Genomic DNA, 24,831 nt, shown 5'->3' with positions numbered 1-24,831 from the left:
GTATTTGTCGGTCTTTCATTATCAATGTTGCCAAATATCAAACCATAAACTACGTAGGTAGAAGTGTATCGATATCGATGTTATCGACATATATCGTTTTATAATCGAATATTTCGATAAAGCAAATTTTATAAGTTTATGATAACAGTCATGTTTCTTATGTAGAATCGTAAAAGGTGGTTACATCTTTGCTTATTTCATATTTGTATTGTTATATTTAAAAATGTTTGTATAAATATAAAAAAAAGGATATATTGACCGTGCATGGAATAAGTATCATTGTAGCAACTTTACGCTCACATTGCGTGTGCGTAGAGTGTGGAATCGGTGTGCGCATGCGTCAACGTGATCAGCTGTTTAGAACGTAGTCAGAAACCATTTTTACACGGAGGCGTGTATCTCGATCGAAATGTTGCTCTTTCGCGGAGTTTTCGAGCCTTGGATGAAGAACGATCGTATTATAAAATATTTTCTTTTGCCACGGTGAATATTTTCAGAGTTTCGAAAGGTCGATGTGACACGTTCAACACCGGAAGTTTTTCTTTGGTAGCACCACGTCAGATTTTTGCAGTGGTGTGGTAGTGGTGGTAGTGATGATTGTGTATGCGTAAAAAAACATGGATGTTCGGTCGGCGCACATTTTAACACAATTTATATTATGAGATTTCTGTGAAAGGAAAGATGAAGTTTCGTGTGACTTTCGTATATTGGGCACTACTTTTTACATCGGTTGTGTCTAGGTAAGATTTTTGAACTGTTTACTCATTTTTAATATTTAATTTAAGAAATATATATATATATATGTATATATATGTATATATACATGCATATATATCCTCATTCCAAATTGAAAATATGAAAATTCACATTGCACATATAATAACGAATTTCTTTTCTTTAAAAAGATTTCTTTTTTCTTGAATTCATTGATTTATCAATGAATCAAAGTCATATAACCTCCTCATTTATATTCTTATTCTCTAACATATATTATTTTATATCATGAATAGAATTTGAATGGTAGTAAATGTAATTCTTTTGTTATTGTAATTCTTTTTCTCTTACAGTGGACTGTTATTTCTAATAGTTGCTTCAGAAAGTACAGAAGATAGGACAGGAATAGAAAATGATGGAAATCTATATGTGTTTGACAATTTTACAACTAATGATGAAAATGAGAAGTACGAGATACCAGAGATTACAATTGCTAAAGTACGAAGTCCAGCAATAGAGAATGAATTTCTTGAGGTATGTTTTAAGATATAAATTTGAAGAGCAAAGGATTTGATTTTGGCAAATAATTATTTATTATTAATAATATGAGGGGTATATTTGTGAAATTGATTAACTTTATTACGATATATACATTATGCAATGTTGTATAGTTGTTATTAAGATATATATATATTATGTAATATTATATAATTGTTTATTATATAATTCTGAATATATATCTTTATTTTTCTAAGGAAAGTGCTACCAAAGTAACTTCTAGTTTTGATACTGTAAATACATTGGATGATCGTGTGGAAAATGATTTGGAGATTATGGCAGAAAGTATTATACAACAGCCTAATCTTTCCCAAGGGTAAGTCATTATTTTTCTTGAAAATTTAACACATTTTTTAAACGAATTAATCTATTTAAGGCAATTAAAGTTAATAAATTATTACGCTTATTTACGTTTTGATCGCATTATTACGAGTACATCATTTAATTTGACGCTAAAAATTAATCGTCGTCTTATGATGAAATTTTGATATTTTTCACATAACGTAAAATCGTTAATCCACGTGATCAAATCATAAGAAATTATTCATTTCACCGATCAAGATCCAATGACAAGATCGCGTCCTTTAATCATGTCCAACAGAGATGATTGATACACGATACATCAAATAAATCGTACATGAAAATATCTTAGATTAGTTTTATGTTTATATTATTTTTTTCTGTTATAAAAATATTTTTATTTTATTGCTATAGATTTAGTAATCAGTCTGCTTCGTTTCTTCTGGAACGGAATCTTGTAAATCGTATAGTGCGTTTCCGCTTTCATCACGGACATTCGATACTTAGACATTTCACCAGACGTATATCGTAATTCTTGACTTTAATTACGCGAGTCGTCTCCTGCGTCTTATCTCGTATCTGCCTCTTCGTTTTTATTGTAGGGTGGGTAGGTGGGGAGGAGGTGGGGAGAAATTATGAATATTGAATAAGCTCGCGTAACAGATTAATTACGCTCTTTCAAGACCTTTTTATTGCGATAAAAAAAAAAAGTACAAATAGAAAATAAATATTGATGTTGTTTTTGATAATAATCGTAAATGAAAGAGCATTTGTAATTTGTTTAAGCATTCGCAATTCTATGAGATCATTTCAAAGTTTTGGAGGTATAATAAATTGTACACAGAATCGTTTACATCTGTTAGTACAACGACTTTGATCGACATAATAGCTCTCTTGTTCTCTTCGGTTAATGGCACTGGGTGTTACGCTTGTTAACGTACGAGTATATCGTTTATTGTTAGAGAGTAAATTAGGCGCCCCTTTCGTCGCTAAATATAGACAAATGCGAAATGCCAATGTTTTATTCCTGTACGCGGTAATCAATGTCACATACGCGTTGAATTTTATAAGTAGAAATATACACTTGTGTATATATGTATAATGATTTCGTTAAATCAATTTATTTTAAATGCTGCAGTTTTTTTTGTTTTTCATCGACTGGAAATACGATATCGTATAAAGACTTGTCGAATAATTTATAAGAGTAATTTATTCCAACGAGAAAGAAAATGGCGATTGCCAAGTTGCGTTGTAACGTTTCTGCGTCACACAGGTGCCATAGTATATTCTCATTAATAGATATGTTATATTGAATTACTTACACGCTTATATTTCACGGATTCTATTAATAACTATCAGGTCATTTGAATGATTTCTTAGAGAAACGGTTTTATTATTTATCCAAGTTGTCCACGTGAAAAGTTTTTAAAAATTCGCTTTTATCGCGTTATGCTAATTAAAAATATGGTAATCAATTTAAATGAACTGGATTTGAAAGGAATACTATTGTCATCGTCATCGTTATCATCGTTGTCGTTGCCATTATCGTTGTTATCGTCTTCGTCAGTGACAATGTTCAAACTTTGGCGCGCTTTTACGAAAAAGCACATAACGCGATTTACTCGTAATTTTCTTTCGCCAAGTTTCGAATTTACTTCATTATTTAACATTTACTTTAAAGCCATTGAAAGGAAGAAAAAAAAAATAAAAAAGAAAAAAGAGAGAGAGTTGGTTAAAAGGCTAAAGCTTGATATCTTCCTTCTTTTCTCAAGGTGCTTCGAAATCGAGTTAAAAGTTCCTAGAACGAGAACGTTGCGTACTACAACAATATCAGATATTTCTATAGCTGCATCCCAGTATCGAAAAGTCGATAAAACTAGCTTTGACAGCTGTCGTTACTCAATATCGCATACCATGGACACTGATATCTTTTTAACGGAAATTACAAAGAATTATTCTTATCTACGTAAATTGTATACTGAGTGAATTTATGCGATAAAATTGAAACGTTTAATGACATGGTTTTTATTTTTCTTTTTTTTTCTTTTTTTATTTATTTATTTGTTTGTTAATTCGTAAGTAGGTATATTTAAGAAATATTTTTATTTTATTTTTTCTTTTTTTCGAAAATTCCTATTTAAGTATTACGTAATAAGTAAACGTTGCGGTAACTGTGGGTTAAACGATCGAATAGAGATGTAAGGCGCGTGACATTACAATCACGTGGAAATGCCAGAGAGAAGCCATCGCAAAGTGTTTGGGTGTAAAATCAAACTGGCTTTGTAGGGTCATGTTTAGGACGAGAACGAAGCCCCATTGTCGCGATGTAGGATTTAAACGTTATTTTCTTTCTTTCTTTCTCTTTTTTTCTTTCTTTCTTTCTGTCTGTCTTTCTTTCTTTCTTTCTTTCTGTCTGTCTTTCTTTCTTTCTTTCTTTCTTTCTTTCTTTTTACATATTTCCTTGTGGAATTTATTTTGATAAACGATTTTATAATTTCGAATACTACAATAAAGAGAGAGAGAGAGAGAGAGAGAGAGAGAGAGAGAGAGAGAGAGAGAGAGAGAGAGAGAGAGAGAGAGAGAGAGAGAGAGAGAGAGAGAAGGCGATGATAATGAATAGAATTTTTTTATTCGTGAGAAATAAAATTAATCGATTTGATTTGACACCGTTGAATTCGATACTTGTTTTTGATTATTGATACATTAACTTATAATGTAATCAAATTTCTTGAAATGATATAAATGAATAAAATGTAAAGAAAAGCATATAAGATTAATGTTAGTTCGATATATTTGTAAAAGAATCAAACATTAAAATATAGCCACTAAATGCATTTGTCGTAGTTACTGCATTGGCTACGTTCCACCGATGCATTATCGGATATTTGGTGCATCGTAGGAGAGACGTGTGATGCACCAATTATCAAACGAAGCCAGATCGATAATATGTGTGCGGCTACTTGGAGGAAATTGATATAAAAAAATTATACTGAAATGCCTATAAAAGAGATACTTTACTTATTCATAAAGACATATGCATCGAATATATACATACCCATGCAAGCAAAAAAAAAAAGAAAAAAATTCGATACTTCACATAAATGTCCTCCATAAATTTCACAGAGTGAAACGATAACGAATCGTGGACTTTCGATGAATTAACCGCTTTCTCGAATTCCGTATCGAGAGTATCGAGATTTATGTTATCCATTCACAGCCTAGATTAAACGTATCTATCGTGTCTTCATTTTCTGGGTCGGTCATATTTTCAAGAAAGTATGCCTTTGAAAAGAAAAAGAAGTAGAAAAAGGATAATAATAGGTCTAATGAAAAAAGATAAAAGAGATTACAGTTCGATATAAATTTTCGGAGACAGAAAAAAAACTGTCTCATAGGGTATCCAGTCTCGAAAGAACGAGACGAAAAGGATACGAGAAAGCATCGGAAGAAACAAGAAAGAAAGTCGCGACTGCTTCGAAGAGGGAGGAAATGCTGTAAATGGAGTAAAATGTGGGCGGAGAGCGATAGTGGCGGCGGCGTGGCGCTGTTAGCCATGGTGGGGTGTGAGATAGGGGTGGGGGTGCCACTGCGAAGGGTCGTTCGAGGCGCCGCTCGAGGGAGGACATCAGTCGACGTAAGGACGTCTACCGATGTAGATGTTTTCATTCTTCTTATCTACCTTCCGAATGCGGAAAAAAGAGTTTATAGCATCTCAAGATGCGAGAGTGTAAGAAAAGTGTATATTTTTCGTGAAATTAAGTGAAACAAGCCGGTTACAGGTGGCAAAATTCAATTTTGGAATATTATAAGTGGAATCGGTATTGGTGAGTTTGGTAGGCAACAATCAGTGTTCTGTATCTTTTTTCTTTCTCTCTTTTTTTCTCTATCTTTTTTCTCTCTCTTTTTTTTTTTACCTCTTCCAAATGTTAAAATCTTCCAAATATCATAAAGTATCTCTCGAACGTTCGAAAAATACAATTGCGTCATCTATCGATGAAATAATATTAACAATAATAGATCCATCTGTTTCGAAATACATTTGTAAATAAGAAACTGTTTTGTTTTAAGCATATGAAAATTATACTTTACCAGACGTTTCAAAAGCTTCCTTCTAGTATCATGTTCCGAGTAATTTTCGTTGAAAAATTAAGATCTTCTCGTCGATCTTTAAAATCATTATTATTACACCAATATTCGAACCGGAGTTCGTTGTCGAGATGGAAGACGAAAACAATACTATTATTTTAATTATGATTTATCAATGTACTCGATTGCGGCCGAGTTTCGTGTTTCTTGTTTAGTAATTACATCTATGATACTTACCTTCATAGGATATATTGTGTACGCATCTATGTATGTATGTGTATATATATATATATACACGTACATTTATCTGTGTATACCTTGCACGATAATAAATCGTCAATCGTTTATCAAAAGTATCGGCAAATCACGAATGTGTCACCACACGTGTATTGTTATTAACACTTAATAGCAACTTAAATATTTATCTTTTACAGGAGTCTACATTTCGAATCGATAAAGAAACGAAAAACTCGTTTCTATTAAGAAGAACGTATTATATTTTCGAAATATATAGACGTAGTATGTATATTGCGGAAGACATGTTTCGACGTTTGGATCGATAAGAGCGTAGAATCGCTCTCAGTTTTCAAAGTTGCAGTATCCAACGAGAGAATCTTACAAAATTTTTCTTCTTCTACTTTCAGAGTAATATACTCAAAAGTTAGTAACAGCTTACTTCGCCCTCATTCTGTGGATATTGTGATACTTGAAAAGTCCTTCGATTTCAAGCCGAAAAGTCCGGATACTTTGTTATTTTCTTATAATATCAAATTATTTCAACGTTGAATTTCTTATTTTTTATTTAGATTAGTTAAATACTGCGTTTCTAAATTTGTTGTTTTCTTATAATATCAAGTTATTTTAACTTTGAACTTTGTTTTGTGTATATGTCTATTTGTTTTGTGTTTGTGTGTGTATATATACATACAGATATATATAGAAACAGATTATGATACGCTCTACGCGAGCTTTCGTGTGGTCATCTTTTGTCGGTCTGACCACACGTCAACTTGTTTCACTGTCGCACTACTTACATACATACATCGAACAAGTTGTCGCAATATTTTGTTCATTTATCTACCTTATTTTTATTTTCTCTTCGAACTAGATAACAAATTCTTATCATCCATGTTCCCAATACTTCGTAATAATATCTTCAATAACGTGTAGTTCGTTTCGAAAGTATAGTCCGCATTTCGCGAATTATAAGAGCTAAATATTTCTCTGAAACTTCTAAATCAAATAATTCGAATAATTGTTCCGTTCTATCACGTAATCGTTAGATTCTTGAGAAAATTGAATTTTATCTAAAACACATACTTTCTCTCCCTTCCTTTCCCTCTTCCTCTCTCTCTTTCTCTGTTTTTCTCTATCTATGTTAACTTTGCATTGGTGATAATAATATTATCATGAGTTTACAAAAGTTAGTGGATCAATTAATGCGAGATATAAAGAAATTTGAAAATGTCTTCACTTTTTAGAGATCAATACTCGTTGATTCATTTCATTTAGCGGTAAAGATTTTAATAGTATTTGTTAATGAAATATATGTCACAGGCGAAAACGATTGCCGCAATAATAACGAAAACTCCACTCGAGATCATCTGATCGCTGTATTGCTCGACATATCGGAATATCAAATTGTTGGGGAACTCGGTCCAGTCACGAATCAGGACAAGGCCGGCTATAAGGCAAAGTACCGCCCCCATCACGGAAAATGCTATAGCCTGTAAAATAAAAATGGTCCTTGTGATATAGTCTTTCTCAAATCGAGTTAATCGTCTCGTCTTAATTAAATTTTTCTTTTATCAATTCAACTTTGTTCTTTTCACTTCCGCTGCATACCTTTTTATTCGAAATATATTTTTATAGAATACGTCCTCGGAAATTCTAAATTTAGATCGTTTGTCCTTCAGAAAACAAGAGGATATAACGGAACATTACTATCGAACAAGCGCGATGAACTACACGTTTCCAGCTAGCAGAGCACATTTCTCAATCAAATTTGAATAATTTGTACTCGCAGGAGGCCCGTGTCCTCGTTGACTAGAACGGAAATTGTAGTATCAACGAGAGAATTATACTCGTGATCTCCTTTTTTCTTTATATGAAGGGTTGTCGAAGGATTATCGTGATTTTTTCAAAATCAAAACACGTAAAACTATGAATAATAGAGAGTTATACACTTACCGTTTTCTTCGGTATACGGTCACCAAGTAAATGGCACAGGATGATGATAGCATTTATCAAAATATAGCCGCAGAGAGATACGTAGACAATAGCGACGTGATCTATGTCTTCTCGATGAATCTCATTGAAAGGATTGACTATCAGACCAATTGATATGATGCATAAGATCTAAAAAATCCAGTTGTTTATTTAATGGAAAACGTATTCGTTTTCTTTTTTTTTTTTTGGTCATAGTTTTAGGCAAAAGTGTCCTTTTTTTATTTATTATATAATATTAAATGTATTTAAACCACGAATAAAGATTTTGGAATGACAAGGAAATATATTTAAAAGAAATCAATTGAAATCAATAGACAGACAGAGAGGGAGGGAGAGAGAGAGAGAGAGAGGGAGAGAGAGAAAGAGAGAGAGAGAATAATCAATATGGCTATAGTAACACTTACAAGTTCGATGATCTTACAGAAGAAAGGAGCCTCCTTGAGATATTTTTGAAGTCTCGATGAAAAAGATGGTTTTTCACTTTCTTCCGGCATTTTCCTCTCACGATTAACTTAGATTATAAAAATCCAGTCCCACACTTCTGATTGTTTCACCAACAAAAATCTTGTATTTTTCGACGTTCTCTATCTCTCTCTTTCTCACTTTTACGGCGAACTAAACAACGCCCAGATCGTTTGCGAATCGTCGTCTTTCAAGAGCCGACTATCTAGTCGCATCTAGTCGCGTAAGACTAGCGATGGTATACGATTTACGTTAACTAGAGTAAGTCCCCACTTCCTTGCCATCTAAGTGCATTTAACTCGCAATTGCAACGTTTTTGGTACTCAACCTTAGATCCAAGATATTAGAACATTTTTTATTATTTTCTTAAGTTTTTTATATCAAAATTTATCGAAAATAGTTGTTCGAATATATAATAATTAACATAATATAATGTATATACATATATTAATGTATATCGATTTAATTTTTTTTTTCTTATTTTCTTTCTCTTTTTTTTAATCTATTTCTTATATATATATATATATATATATATATATATATATTCCAGATATTACTAAAGTTAATGAAATTGAAGACTTCGTCGAGAATGATTCGATGTGAAGGTTCAGGTTACTCAGGAACTTTTCAGTATCTCGATTAAGTTGCAAACTTTGCAACCAGTTGAAATCCTTTCTCATTAGGACTATCCTCATAACGATGTCCCTTTTGATGGTGCTTGACCAAATCGCTTTTCCATAGTGTCAGTTAATTGAATTTTATATACTGTTTTACATATACAGTCAGTGTAATTCAAAATTCACAATAGTTTTTAATCTACATTTTAAAGAATTTATTTAGAGCGAATTTCTTTCTTCATTTTTTTTCCATTAATATTTTCTTCATTTAAAAAAAAAAAAAAAATTGAAAAAATTGGAATAAAAAGATAAAAATATATATTCGATTGAATAACATGCATCTTCTACCCTTACTGAAATAATAAAAAATAATCGTAGATAAAACATCGTAGCCCTGAAATGCGAACCACCTTCTTGTTTCATATTATGCACCGAATCGCATAAAAGCGAGTTGACACGCGCGCGCTCTGCAAACCAACACCTACATTCATCTCTCATTGTCACATTCTTAATTAATCGTGCCTCGTCATCGGTCCTTCCGAGTTCTGACCTCCTCCTTGTATTTCTTTCTTTCTATCTTTCTTTCTCTCTTTCTCTTTTTTACTTCCCTCTCTTTCGTACTATTCTTTTGTTATTCCTTCACTATCTCCAATGCTTTGATAATTCTTACCGTACTTTGCTACGACTATGGTGTCATTCGGGACATGAACTCGAGATTGGATGTGGGCCGATCCCTTGAAAAAGAGAGAGAGAGAGAGAGAGAGAGAGAGAGAGAGAGAGAGAGAGAGAGACCCATATAGACCTTCGTGTTTTTTCTAGACTGACACACGTTTCTTCTCTCTTTATCGTATTTTATAATTTCCTTTTTTTCTCTAAATTTCCTTTTCCTTTTCTTTTCTTTTTTTTTCTTTTTAACTTCGAACATTCCGATTATTATGTTATTTTTAACTTAATCTTGAAAAAGTAGATATATAAGAATGATATGATATACGATTCAAATTTGTTTGTCAATGACTCACGTTATGTTTTTCTTAACGAAATATTGCAGCAATAAACAAGAGAATCATATCGTTTATCTCGTATCCTGTTTTTGTTTTCTAAAACGGTACGTTCGTTTGTTCATAACATGTATTTTGTGATGTTTTTTTTTCTCTTTTTATCTCGTATTTCTAATTTTTTTTTTCTTTTTTTCTTTTGATTCGTTCGTTGGATTCAATATTGAAGAATTTAATTTCGAAATAACAAAGAATTCAATTTCGAAATAACGAAGAATTCAATTTCCAAATAATTTGTTCGGACACCTAATCATCGGACGGACAAGCGACGGAATGAAAAGTATGAAAAGTATGAAAAAATAATGTTATCGCGAGAAAGTTTTTTATTTGATTTCCTCTCATCTTGATGTACTATTCGCAGGACAATTCTGTCATCTTTTAGGAACGTCACAGTGTAATGGATTTACGATGCATCGGACGTACGTGTCTCTCCGAACGACATCCAATTTCTTTGATAAAAGTGTCCGAGACAAACTTAACGTTCAACGAACGACTTTCGAACGAAGCTAAACTATATAGTTGGTGAACTAGTATGCACGACACGGCGATTACGGAAACGCGTGAAACAGAAATTGCAAAGAAGTTTGTAGTTCGCGTACATAGACCACCGTGAAACGACCGCAGGCAGATGGAAATAGTCAAGTAAAATGGAGAAATCAAGCTTTGAGTTACGATGAGGTATTATTTATTGAAAGAGAGAGAGAGATACGTCTTTTACCTTTTATATTCTATCTTAACAATAATTCTTCTTGTTTTCTCAGTTTTATTTAACTTGACATCGATGCCGAACTAATCAATTTTGGCTATTTCGTTCCTAACATTTATAATATCTTACTATTGTTGATATTGGTTGGATCGAAAATATTAACGATAACATCAATAAGATTAAATATAAGAAAAGAAATTTCGTACATACGTTTATTCTTATTTAAATAAAATATTCGAAAAATATAATTCTTGTTTTGTTCTTTTTTTAATCGTTTATTATTGATTACGTTTATCCACAATTGAACAGGATAAAATCAGATAACGAAAATTTATGTCAATATTCAAATTTTAAAGTCTACTACCTCACGATCCACCAATTTTCACGGCGAACGATTTTGATACCGCGTTTCGTCAGCGTACCGTAACAAAAGTGCAATTGTGTTCGTCGGGGAGTAAGTGAAATACGCTGGACGTCCATGATAAATCGAATATGGATGGGAGAAGCTGTTGGAAATAATATATATATAAAAAAAAAAAAAAAAAAAAAATCGCTTGACATTATTCATTTCGAGAAAAAAGTCGAGCTGGTTTATTTCTTTCTCTTTCTGTTTACTTTTTTTCTTTCTATTTCAATAAACTACGAATAATTGCTTTCGAAATGAATCGACGATCGATCCTAACGTAATAACTTCAAATGTATAATTTTTATATGTTCTTATCATACATTGAAATAAATGTTCGGAGGGAAGAAAGGATAAGAAAGGAAAAACTGTAAAATCGACGCTTAAGAAATTTTGTCCTCTTTGCATCGATGCCGAGCGAGCTTTCTAAAAAGCTCATTTCGAGGACGTCAAAGGCCAATGGCGGTGGTGTACCCAACGACCTTTTTTCTTTCCTTGAGTATTTCTACGTATATACATACATACATACATACATACATACATACATACATACATACATACATACATACATACATACATATATATATATATATATATATATATATATATATATATATATGTGGATACACGGTGAAGCATTTTTATCCTTTCTAGGTCAACTGAATTTTTACGTAAGCCGGGACGACGATGACGACGACGACGACAACTACGACAACGACGACATTGCTGTGTTATTATTTAACGTGTATGCACGTGAATAACGACTTGGTGGGATTTGCAATAACGGTAACCCAATTCGTAAGCTTTCTCGATCTTTTTATATTTCCTAATCCAATTCCTCTTCGTAATAAAAGGGAAGAAAGGAAGAATCGTTGAATAGAAAAAAAAACAAATAAAAAAAAGATAATTGACGAATTTTGAAATTGACTCCCAATCAATCGTGGTCGACACGCAATCAATGTTGGGTACCTAGTGATTCGAGAATCAGTGGGAAGTATCCATTACGAGCGAAAGCGGAAACGCATGAACCGCCTTGCATGTTTGACGGGGAACGTCTCTCTCTCTCTCTCTCTCTCTCTCTCTCTCTCTCTCTCTCTCTCTTTCTCTCTCTCTCTCTCTTTTTCGTAGGTATATTGAAGAAATCGTTGGCGATATCGTTCGATGTCGACAATTCGACCCACGATGTCATTCTTTCGTGTGAAAAAATACATCGATGTTGCAACAATCTCTCGAAGTGAGTACTAGAGAATAGAGGAATTGGGTGCGCTGCCCGATCTCGTTGCAAGTTTATAGTTGATAAATTTTTGGAATTCTGCGCCTACCATCTCGCCCGTCTGATTTATCTCCACCGTTCGAATGTAAATCAGGCTTTCTCTGAGTAATAGTGGTTCTTTCAAAGGAACGCGGTTTAACGGCGGTCGTTAAGTAATCGCGTACTTCGATCGATCGACTTCTCGGCTTCTCTACGATGGAAGTCGATAGTTGTGCTTCGACCTAGCCGCGAGCACAGTACCGCCTCCTCGAAACGTTCCTAACCATAAGGAATTTTATTTTTATTTGACTACAATGGTCTACTTTACGCGTGGGTCGATCTCTCACCGCGCCCATGTCGCGAGAAGACCAAAGTGTCTTGTTTCTTTTTCTTCGGTCTACAGGAAAAGGGACGTATGCGGACGTGTGCAGACATATGCGGATGTGTGCGGGCGAAGAACATTTTCATTTCTCTTTTATATATGTGTATATATATATATATATATTGTTCCTATTTTAAGGACAATATTTTTTTCTACTCTTTTGAAAGGACAATTTTACACTATCAGCATAAACTAATCGGCCGAGTGTTTTCTCTTTTTTCAGCTCAAATAGATGCGTGTCTTATGAGTCATTTCTAATCTTTATTTAAACAAAATTTATCTTCTTTTTCTTTTCATCAAAAAATCAAGCTTTTAAATCCGCTTATCTCCTTATAAACAATTATAAAGTTCAACGAGGAGCCAAATCTATTCGGGAATTATCAGAGATTTCTATGATGAGATTAACCCACATTTCTAGACGAGATATTCTAGTCTTGTCGTTTGAAGCAAACTTTCTTATCGATGATTAGACATTAACTTGAGATTAAAGTCACAACTCGTTAATCGATCTCTCGTGTGTATTTCTCACATTTCTCTCTCTCTTTCTCTCTCTCTTTAAGGACTCCATAAACATTTTAACGTAGGTAAGAGAAATAAGTATTAGAAAACGGCATAGACTATGAATTCGTTCCGAACGCGTTTTCACCGACAATTAAAACGGAGACAGGTTTACGTCCGATAAATCGCACGAGATCGAACAGGAGATATATATCCTATACTCTTCCGATAGGCCATCGGGATCCATAAAACGGAACGAGTATTTCTGCGTAGTCACTTAGAGTTGATTGGCTGTCTTGTTAAAATGAATAAATGCACGCGCGGTTGGTGATTTTTCTCGTGGCGACGAGTATGTACACCACACGAGAGGAGGAAGCTTATTAGAAACGCTTCCACCGGCGATACTTTCATCCTGGATTAGATTATTCTCTCTGTAAACGAGCGTGTCCAGGTGCTCTCTCGCTAAAATCGAGCCACATAGGAAGGTGGGGAAATGAAACAGGAGGGAAGAAACGTTCAAGTACTTTCATGTAGTTCCATTTTTATTTTCTAATCCGGTAGTCTCTCTTTCTCTCTCTCTCTCTCTCTCTTTCTCTATTTCTCTCGCATGGCAACAGTGATCAGGTATCTCGATGTATTATGTTCCTTCGTCTTTCTAAAGCGATTTCCCCTGTCCCGTCGAATCAGGACTCGGTGAACGAGACGTTCTCGATTTTCCAAGCCGATTTGACCATGTTTAGAAGTAGGAGTCTGAGTGAGCGTTAGTTGGGCTCGTTAGGACACTCGATACAGGAACGAGTCGTCGATTTGTCACCGTTTACTTCCAAACGTTCGTTTGTCAAAGTAACGAGACTCTAACCGGCTAATCTCGTCTTTGACGAGTAATTTCTGAGGGAAAGGAAAAAAAGAAAAAGAAAACAAAACAAAAAAAAAAGAACAAAAAATATTCTTTAAAATTCCTCTTAATTGCATTCGCTTGTATTCCTCATACTTACTTTATATATTTCTTTCTCATTAAATCCGTTAAATCGTTATAACCGGCATTGTACCTTCTTGCATGCCCATAGTTTCACTATTGTTTCCGCAATGGAACTTTTCGATTAATATAATCTGTAACAAGTTAATGAACATTTACTGAAACAACTATATTGAGATCGTTATCTTAAAGAATTTATATCAACGTCTTTGTAAATTATCGTATCAAAAAGTTTAGTTGGTTGGCACCTCAGGCTCATAAATTATACGAGTCTATCTCGGCTAACATCAAGCGAGTAATTTCTCGTTGATGCTCACGACTCGCAAACCGGATTGATTGACCATTGAAAAACGTTCGGTAGACCGTGAAACTATCGATGACCTTCTTACCATTCACGGTAGCTGTCCTACGTTTTTAAAGTCTCCTTCGCATCCAACCTAGCGAGGTATATTCATATCTTTGTTCTTTTTTTTTCTATATATATATATATATATATTTTTTTTTTCTTGTTCTTTCATAATCCATTTTCTATGCAATATTTTCTGTCAATTTATTACAACTATTTGGAGCTTAATATCTCGATTACATGATTAAATAATCATAAACTAGTTTGTTCGAAGAAATTGATTTAGGATAGATAATTCGTACGACCTTTCAAATCGATCAATAGATGACTCATTTGTTATATACCACGTTCGAGACTGTACTTAAATTGAATTTTACGATCAGTTGATCGTTATAGCGAAATAACCAATTTTTCTTCGTTACCAAACAATAAATATCTATCTATTCGACTATTTTTTAAAACAATGTCGACTAAAAGAGTTGAACTTGAAAAAAAATTTAAGATCGATGATCAAGATCTAAACGGGAAAGGTGAAGAAAATAGAAATTAAAATGATGACAAATCCGTGATTGTCGGAGGTCCTTCGATCTAAGGAGGACATGGCCAAGGGTATGGTGAAGGACCAAGGCGAATGTCCTTTATACTGGGTCGATGATTCAGGGGGACAGCTAAGGTATCTCCTACGAGCTGCCGCACTTTATTTAACGGTAGTAGCAGCCTTGTGGTGCGTCCCTACCTGCCTCTATGATCGGTGAGGACATTATCATCAAACGATCTTTATCGATTGCGATCTTTATCGGTGTTAACCTTTTTTCCTATTTGAAAATATCATTAATTTAAGAAAATCAGGAAATATTCAATGTGTCCTTTCGTTTCTATAATTTTGTATTATTTTTTTTTCTTCTGTTTTTTTTTTTTTTTTTTTTTTTTTTTTATTGTCGTATTTATCTACAAGAATAATTCATTTATTTGAAATAGAACATGAGAAAAACAGATACTCTATTCGCAGAATTTCGGAGACTGGGCAAGCAGTTGTATTGACATTGGTGGATACAGCAGCAGCAGAATTGCAGAACCTAGCTGAGCCAAAAATTGAACTCGATTCACATTCGTCCGTAAAGAATTCGAGTACGAAGAGTAATGATAGGAGATACCCCGAGGATATACACGATGCTGAACCATCCACGCAGATACCGAGTCCTTCAACGATCGAGGAAGAAAGTATCGAAGAAGATAACGATACGAATATTTTGTCGGACGAGGATGAACTTCTGGGATTGCATGGGACACCGCATGGAAGAAATGTTAACGAGAAAACTGCTGACATCGTGGTGGTCGTTAGAGCCGAGCAACAAAAGGTCGCAATGGATGCCGTCGATGCCGTTCAATCAGAAGTTCGATCGGAGGAGGAGGAAGAAGTCGAGCTACCAGAAGATTTGGCCAAAGTCGAGGAAGCTTTTGGGACTGCATCCGAGTTGAACGATACCGCAGCGAGAGTTCGATTGATCAGTGGAGGCAATAGGGACGACGTGGCTGCTGCAGTGATCATCGATGGTCTCGTTGCATCTGGGCCATCCGACTCGCACGAGGATATACCATCTTTTAGCGAATGGGCACAGAAACGATTGGAGGAGGCAGAAAAGAAGAAGAGTGAGTATCGAATCTCTAATGATTCGACTTGGATTCAACGTAGATTAAGTGGCATGTGTTCTAATTGACTATTCACTCTAGAAATTAAAGTGATTTATTAGATTACACAACTGCATACTTGGGATCCATTGCTCTGACTGTTATCTTATATACTCTTATTTCTTGGATGAGGCAAGACCTGATTTCCCCCAAGTACTTTTCAATTTCGTTTGATATTCAATTGACCACTGGTATACACTTGCAGCACATCCAAACGCCTCGGTGCAAAATCCAGGAGGACCAGGTCGAGGTATGGGCGGTATGAAGGTCCGTTCGAAGAACTATGCTTCTCCGGATTGCGGTGCGAAGATCGTTGCTGTTAATCCGGAAGCTCAACACGCTAAAAGCGTATTGGCTGCCACGAGGGACGAGTACATGTTGAATACTTGTACCTCACGCGTCTGGTTCGTGGTAGAACTCTGTGAAGCCATTCAGGCAAAGAAAATCGAGTTGGCAAATTTCGAACTGTTTAGTTCGTCGCCAAAGGAATTCTCCGTTTACGTTAGCGATCGTTTTCCAACGCGAGATTGGAGTCCGGTTGGTCACTTCACCGCGAAAGACGAGAGAGACATTCAAAGCTTCGCATTGCATCCTCAACTCTTTGGACAATTTATCAAAGTGGAACTTCAATCTCATTACGGTTCCGAACATTTTTGCCCGATTTCTCTCTTTCGTGCTTACGGTACGAGCGAGTTCGAGGTACTCGAAACGGAAACGGAGAATCAGATATCAAGGGAATCGAGTTCTGATGCCGAAGACGACGAGGACAACGACGAAGAGGAGGTACTTGATGCCGACGGTGTTCCTTCGAATCTCTTTGGTAGCGCTAGGGACGCCGTTCTCAGTATCGTTAAAAAAGCTGCAGAAGTTCTGGTTAAGTCTAGCGACTTGACTGGGAACAACATAACGAAGATTCAACAGAGCATCGATTCTGGCACCATATTAGAAAATTCCTACGACAGTTGTACCACACCTAGATATACCATTCTCTGTCCTAAATGTTCCGATCAAAAATTTGCCAAAGTTTTTCAATTGGTCGGCTGCAGGGATCGACAATTGGACGATCTTCTGAAGAACCATCTGGTGAACGAGACTCTTAGAGAAGATGGATTATGTGCCGATCATGGCATCGATATATCCTCGATCGATCGAACGAAGGAAGAAAATGGAAACAGATCAAAAAGTAAGGCAAGAAATCTTCAGGCAACATTTTTCTCTTCCGTCTTCAAGCCTGAGTACATAGTCGCGCTTTGCAACGTATTGGCAACGAAAGAACGCAAAGTGGTGATGAACACTAGCTACGAGATCCCTGGCAGTGAATCGGAGAACGTAACGCAGAAAGATAGTATATTAAAAGCGGAAATCACCGATAAGAGCACCGACCTTCCTATGGTATCCCCTCCATTACAAATCACTACTACATCTGTGACATCTCCGAAGGATACCAAACAACGTCAAGAATCTTGTAATGAAAAATTGGACTCTACGACTTCAACATTAGTCGGAAGCTTATCCAGCAGCGAGAGTTTGGCTTTACAAATAAAACCAACAAAAACTTTGAGCAAAGAGGATCTAGGAAGAAAAGAGCCATCTTTATCTAGTTTGGAACCTAGCAAAGAAACGGCGGAAGAGACTTTACAAGGTGAAATTATTACAACTGCACCGCTTGTTAAAAATTTACCAACGCCAACGTTGAAAGTCGTTGAAGAATTGTCGATCTTTGGAGCAACCGAAACGGCAACTCAAACTGTAACCAGTGTCCCAATAGCAAATTACGTTACTCAAGAAATCAATAACAATCTTCCTTCGACTCTAATTGAATCCGGTGAAACTATTACTCAGAGTAGAACTGAAAGGACAGAGAAAAGTGAAAACGTTGGAACGAAGAAATTGGAACAAGTGGAAATTGATGGTAAAGGGAAGGGAGAGTCTAGTGAACAAGAAGGGAAATTATCTTCTCAAGATCATCTGAATTTTGACACATTGCTATCGGATTTGAAGGACTTAGAAAACGATGCGATCAATTTGCAAAACGGACCGGCTGCTGCCTCGAACGCGCAACCGACTGCAAGTACGACACCACAGCAAAAAGAGTCCGTTTTCCTCAGGTTATCCAATAGAATCAAGGTCAGTGATAACTTGGTTTAACTAAAAATGAGACGAATAATGTGATCAATTTAAAAAATTTGAAAATGATAAAATTTTCGAAGTATATATTGAATATCCTTATATAAAAAAAAAGTTTTTAATATTTTTTTAATGCATATATTTTCAAAGTCTCATAATACTTTCCATTTAATCTGATAAGGATTTAATTAAGATATACGATTAAACTCTATACAGGTAAGCGTATTATATGACAAAAGAAAAGAATATCTCTTCTCTATTAAATATAATTTCATTTGACAGGCACTCGAAAGGAACATGTCTCTGAGCGGTCAATATTTAGAGGAGCTGAGTCGACGTTACAAGAAGCAAGTGGAAGAAATGCAACGTTCTTTGGAACGTGCTATAACGGCGATGAGCGAGGAGTCGAGAAAAGGTGAGGAACGTGATTTAAAGAGACTCGACGAAATCGCTGCTTTACGAGAAGAGATCGCAGTACTCTCGAAATCGGTCGAATCGATTCTACATGATCGAGACAGTTGGCGTGGAAGATTCTCTGCTATTGGCCAACACGCTCTTCTCATTTGCCTCGAAGTATTCGTGGTTATTCTTATCCTTTCTTATTGTCGAAGAGCCACCGATTACGAGGAGGAAGACGAAGAACAGGCAACGTCCAAGAAAAATACAGCACGTAGAAAAAGTGTTGAAAATCTACCGAACGCTTCAGCTATTAGCAAAAAGATCAAGAAACGACGACCCAGTGAGATCGCCTCTCATATTTCAACCACTTATCACGATCTTATGATCGACGATCACTGCCACGAAACCAAAAAGGAACGAAAAAGGAAACGTAAGAAGGAAGCAAATGCAAAGATCGTTGTTGGTATTGAAGGAAAACGGGAAGCGATCAAATATAAAAGTACTTCGAGTCTTGTACCACCGACGAATACGTTCGTTTCAACGAAAAGAGCTTCGTCCACTGATCCACCGAAAGTCGAAGAGATACAAGTTCAACATAGCCAAGTCAAAGACTCGAAATACATGACGAATATCACGAGCGGACTGACCAATGAAGATAAAATGATTTATAGTATGAAAGAATCGGAAACGACTCGTGAAAGTAATGTTATGCTTAGTCGTTCAGAAGATAATGATTTTATCGAGACACGTTTGTTTTCAATTAATCCTGATAGATCTATCATACCTGTCTCTACCTCACAGACTACTGATTTTTCCAAAAATGGCTCTTCCAAGTACGGTGGGATATTGAAGGAAGGAAAACTAAGTTCTCCGTCCTTCATGAAGACAGCTTTAGGAGCAAGAAAAAAGAGAAGTTCGATTAACAACTCTGGCCAAACGCAGCAAAGTAGTAAAGAAGAAAAATGGGAAACTAATTCGGGAAATTCTTCGAGCGATAGATCGTCTCATAAGGAATCTCCTGAGACGTCGAGAACTGTTTTGGTACAGGTTGGCAACGTAAACGGTAGTGCTGCGAACGGTTCATTGGATGAAAGTGACGAATCGAGAAGTAGTAGCGTTACTCCGACTTCGTGGAAAAAAGAGAAGAAAAGTAGCGGTCTAAAGAAGATGGTGAGAAAGATTTTTTGATTGAAGTAGATCCTTGCCAGTGTGTGATACCATGGACCTGCTAGTTGTTCGAAAAAATAATTGTCGGAATGAATTATCTCGTCTTTCTTCGCAAACATATTCAGATTACATTTTTCTGTTTTCTTTTCTTTTTTTTCTGACGGTAAAGTCAAATTATTTATGGTTTTAAAATATACTGGGTCCTATGGACTCTATCGATGTGTCGTCGATCAAGTATCGATAAAGTCATTATTTCTTTCATATGTTTAATCAGATGAAACAGTTAAAAGACTTATATAGGGTGTAATAAAACTACGCGGCGAAACTGTAGCGATGAATACCTCATATGTAGAGAAGAAAAGAAAATTTGTTCTATCAACATTAATTAAAATTAATTCTTAATTTTTTAGTTAGGAGACTTTCAAGCATTATCTTAGTGTACTGCAATTATGTTTATTTGTTGGAATTGCGATACACCTTCTACTTGAATAGAGGTCTTAGCTCATCGTCCTATCGAGTTACGAACAATGCTCCTAAATTCCTAGCTTTGAAGCTTGTTAGATATTGTTGGAGTTTACATATATTATGTATTTGTTATTCATTCTATTGCGTTGATGAATTTACTCAAATGATTGAATTCGCGTCAATACGTTTCTTTTATGGTTTTGAGAATGTCAGTGCTTTAAGATCATACTTGGAAGTTTTATAACTCAGAAATTAAGCGTTTTCAGATCCATATTGATAAAATCTATTTTTTTCTCGATATATGAAAAATTCATTCGTGAAGTTTTGTCGTGTAATTTTGTTACATCTTATATGCATATAACTCCTCATATATTTAAAAACAAAGTAAAATTTTTTCAAAATAGATTTATAGTTTTAAAAACTTCGATAAAATATGAATGTCTTGCAGCGATTAATTATATATAGTCAGTGATTAGAAAACTATCACAAATTAGAGAGACATTAGAAATATTCTTTTCAATTCCATTCGGTATATATAGATATATGTGTATATATATACATACATACATATATATATATATCGTTTCTTTTTTTTTTTCTTTTAACATTTTTTCAGGCTCGCCGAAATACCCACCAAATACGTTAATATTCCAAATACTTTATTCAAAGATGGAAACGATACAGAATAATTTAATTCTTTAGTAAATTTCTAAAATTACTCCAAAGGAAATATATTATCATATAGAAGCGTGTCTTAAGAATTTCTAAAATGTGAGTATTCTTTTCATAATATCTTGTCATTTTTAATGCAGTATCCGCTTAGAATTGTTAAATAGAACATATAGAAGATGACTATTGTTTTATACATACATATTAGCATTTGCAAAAAGCCTATAATTTTTTATGTCATTTATCTTCGTCATCGAAAAAAACATAATCGACTTGGCAAATTTTTAACGCATGTCTATAGCTATCTTTTTTTTTTTTTGTAATTTGACTAAAAATCTTCTTAAATATAATATCGTAGTCGCGCAGATCTCTTCCTCTCTCTCGCTTCTAATAATTATTGCTATAATTAACGAAGAGAATTAGGTGGAGAGATGCGAGGAGGAGATTGAAATAAAACTCTCGATAAAACGAGGTTGCGGTTTAAACAGCCGAAAGATTGAATTACTTGTCGTTAAGAGAAGAAAAGTAAACCGGTAATCTTCATATAGATATTTAGATTAACATAGATAGATAAATAAATAAACAAAATCCTTGTTGACCAACAGAATGGATCGTGATGCTCCTAAATATCGAGACATTTATATCAAGACGATTGACGATTATTATTCGAGTTAATGTTAGTAAATAAACAAGAATGGAAAAAATTAAAACTTATGAATGTGACCGATTTAGATAGACTAATTATCGACGGATATTGTAATCGTAATAAATACGGATCGATATATATATATATATATACCTATATATATATACATATATATATATATATATATCCTAGAATCGTTTATATCAAATTACAATTTTAATTTATTCAATATCGAGTTCATTAGAACAGATCTTTCTGATCGTATAAACATATTTATTATAATATGCGTTTATATACATTCTTTGTGTCGTAAATGTTGACTTTGATTTATATATATACATATACATATACATACATACATGCATACATACATACATACATACATACATACATACATACATACATACATACATACATACATTTCTTTTTCCTTTCATATAAATTCTTAAAAGAAATCCATCTTGATGATTTCCTTAACTAACTATAATTGAAACTTCTAAGTCAGAAGGTGTGCGTGAAAAATCGATAATTGCTTTGCGATAGATCAATATATCGATAGAACAATAGTAAATTAATATAATTGCACTTATTTTGTAATTCTTTTAATCGAGCTCGTGTTTGTCGTTTCTTTTCATTTTGTTTTTTTTCTTTTTTCTTTTACAGAAATCCATCAATGTCTTCCAGCAATGTTACGTAATCGTCTCATTTGCTGTTTCCTTCCCCTTCCTCTGCTTTCCCTCTCTTTTTTACAATTTTATTTTTCTAGACCCAATGAAAATTCATCTACCGTCATTAATCTCATTCTTAACAAATTTCTTATGAATCTTAAAACCTATTGAGAAAAAAAATTTCATAAATGTTTATCTCGTATAAATGTTGGATTTCTTTAATTCTATTAACAGACTATCGCAAAGAATATCTCGGACACACAAAGAAATAATGTGCCAGCATTTCGTATTTGGTAAAACGAGAGAATAATAATAATAATAATAATAATAATAATAATAATAATAATAATAATAATAATAATAATAATAATAATAATAGTAATAATAAAAAATAAGATAAAAACATTTTTTAAACGAGCTGTGATAAAACACTCCTTTAACTTGTGAAGAATGACAGTGGTGGAATCGTAATTTCCAAGTGAAATAAGAAAAGAGAGAGAGAGAGAGAGAGAGAGAAAAGAATGGAAGAAAGGAAGAATGTTCAGAATTACTTAAACTTTAACCAAGACGTGTCCTATTACTTAATGTGCATTTAAAGATTCTAAGATAATAATGAATGAAGATGAGAGTACGTGCTATATACTCGATCGGTTCTCGATTCTCGAGTTTCATTCGAGTATATATATATATATATATATATATATATATATATATATATATATACTATAGATATAGATAATCATCTTAATATACATCAATAAATGATACATGAATTTAAGCGTACAGTGCTAAAGTAAAAAATCGATCATTATGTCTCCGATCATCGTAAAAAGTATATACTCATAATCATATATTCATCGTAATTGCTTATTATCATTTTCATAATCACTTTTATTTTGTTAATGTTCGCTGATATATATATATATATACATATATATATATATATATGTTCACTACATGTGATAAAGATGCGAAGCTCGACTTTCAATTATTCAGTTTAGTGAGATAGCACTGTTTATTCCTATATATATATATATGTATATATATGTATGTATGTATATATGTGTGTATACATATATGTATATATATATATGTATGTGTATGTATATTTTACCTATGAATTTATTTAATTGATTATAACAATTATATTGTTCTATCGTAATGACTGTACTTAATCGCACGAAAAATGTACAGATTGAGAAGTATTTCTCTTTATTTACAATATTTGTTATAAAATAAAAATTGATTTGATCGAATTTATTTAAAAATTATATTTCATCTCATTTATAATGGTTTGTATATAAAATACGATGTTATTTTATTATGAAATTTGTTCGGTGACTTTTATCGATGGTAATAATTCAAATGGTATTAGACAATCTTGTTAGAAATATATTAAAATTTTTAATTGGATTATTAAAAAAAAAGATTCCATCGATTAATGACATGTGAGTATATGGATAACAATGAAGTATTGAAGTAACTCTCGAATATAATATTTACGCTTAATGTATTTAATATTTGCTTATATTAGAGAAGTTACGTGTATTATTTATTAAACAAAAAATATAATGAACTCGCGTTATTAAGACTATTACATCTAAGGAACGTCGAGCTACGTCATTTCGAGACAATTATTTGCCTAGTCTGTAATATCTAATGTGTGATTATATTGTATTTTTTTTTTTCTTTTTTTTTCTGTTTTATTTTTTCTTAGCAAGCTATTCAAATGATTCGAAGCTCAAACACAGATAGATCAAGATAATATGCTATGCTTCGAATATTTGTGCGATATTTGCAATTATGTGTAAATATAATGAAAGCGATAATATCGTAATGATTATATACGTCATTTCAAAAAGTCCGTTCTTGTGCATATAATTCTCGGAGGATCCTCAGAGAATATGTTTTACATATTCTTTGATCATTAGAAATAATTATAAATGAGTTTTAAAGAAGTCTGTTTTTGAAGATGACCTTTAAAAAAAAAAGAAAAAAGCCATCATAAATTTCTAACATAATATACGAAATAAATAATTTATCATCAAAATTTTATGCACAAAAACGAGCTAAAATAACATCAACAATTAGCTTTAAGTGATATCGTTTCAAATAAGCCTGATATGTAATGTTATAGCATTTGAAAACTGAAATAACAACATTATAAAAGAATTAGTTAAGATTAGTTCAATCACAATAGATAGTTATGTTTAATAAGAGAAAAAACATTTACTTCTAGATTAACTGACCGCTTATTCTCACCGATTTGAACGATGTTATTTAAAAAAAATCATGTATGTACATTGGAGTAAGCGAAGGTTAGATTGTTGTAAATCAAAACAGTACATGCCACATGGAATATGTTGGTAAAATGAAAAGAAAAAAAATTAACAAAAAATAGCAAAATGACATATAAA

The 24,831-nt window shown here is 33.6% G+C and overlaps 2 protein-coding genes across 8 annotated transcripts; one reads left to right on the top strand and one right to left on the bottom strand.

Annotated features, from left to right (window-relative positions):
- The first annotated feature begins 266 nt into the window (after positions 1-266).
- On the top strand, positions 267-24,689 carry LOC122632556 (SUN domain-containing ossification factor). Of its 7 annotated transcripts, XR_006327894.1 has the most exons (8): positions 267-740; positions 1,068-1,248; positions 1,470-1,588; positions 15,594-16,234; positions 16,479-18,400; positions 18,683-19,969; positions 21,048-21,202; positions 24,132-24,689. XR_006327894.1 is itself a non-coding variant. In XM_043819492.1 (7 exons), exons 1-7 carry the CDS (start codon positions 682-684, stop codon positions 24,177-24,179), a joined length of 4,257 nt encoding a protein of 1,418 aa, XP_043675427.1. In that variant the 5' UTR covers positions 267-681; the 3' UTR covers positions 24,180-24,689. The 7 variants fall into 7 exon arrangements, 6 of the variants coding, with proteins under 6 accessions (XP_043675427.1, XP_043675434.1, XP_043675449.1 ...); XM_043819492.1 differs by lacking the exon at positions 21,048-21,202; XM_043819499.1 differs by lacking the exon at positions 24,132-24,689 and having other exon boundaries at positions 21,048-21,886.
- On the bottom strand, positions 6,139-8,507 carry LOC122632657. The gene is made up of 3 exons (XM_043819749.1): positions 8,292-8,507; positions 7,849-8,016; positions 6,139-7,385 (listed from the first exon to the last, which is right to left on the bottom strand). The coding sequence occupies exons 1-3, from the start codon at positions 8,379-8,381 to the stop codon at positions 7,182-7,184; spliced, it is 462 nt and encodes a 153-aa protein (XP_043675684.1). The 5' UTR covers positions 8,382-8,507; the 3' UTR covers positions 6,139-7,181.
- Positions 24,690-24,831: the final 142 nt, after the last annotated feature.

The sequence above is a fragment of the Vespula pensylvanica genome, chromosome 1 (assembly GCF_014466175.1).
Source record: "Vespula pensylvanica isolate Volc-1 chromosome 1, ASM1446617v1, whole genome shotgun sequence".
NCBI classification, from domain to species: Eukaryota; Metazoa; Arthropoda; class Insecta; order Hymenoptera; family Vespidae; genus Vespula; species Vespula pensylvanica.
This window is presented reverse-complemented; position numbering and strand designations above follow the sequence as displayed.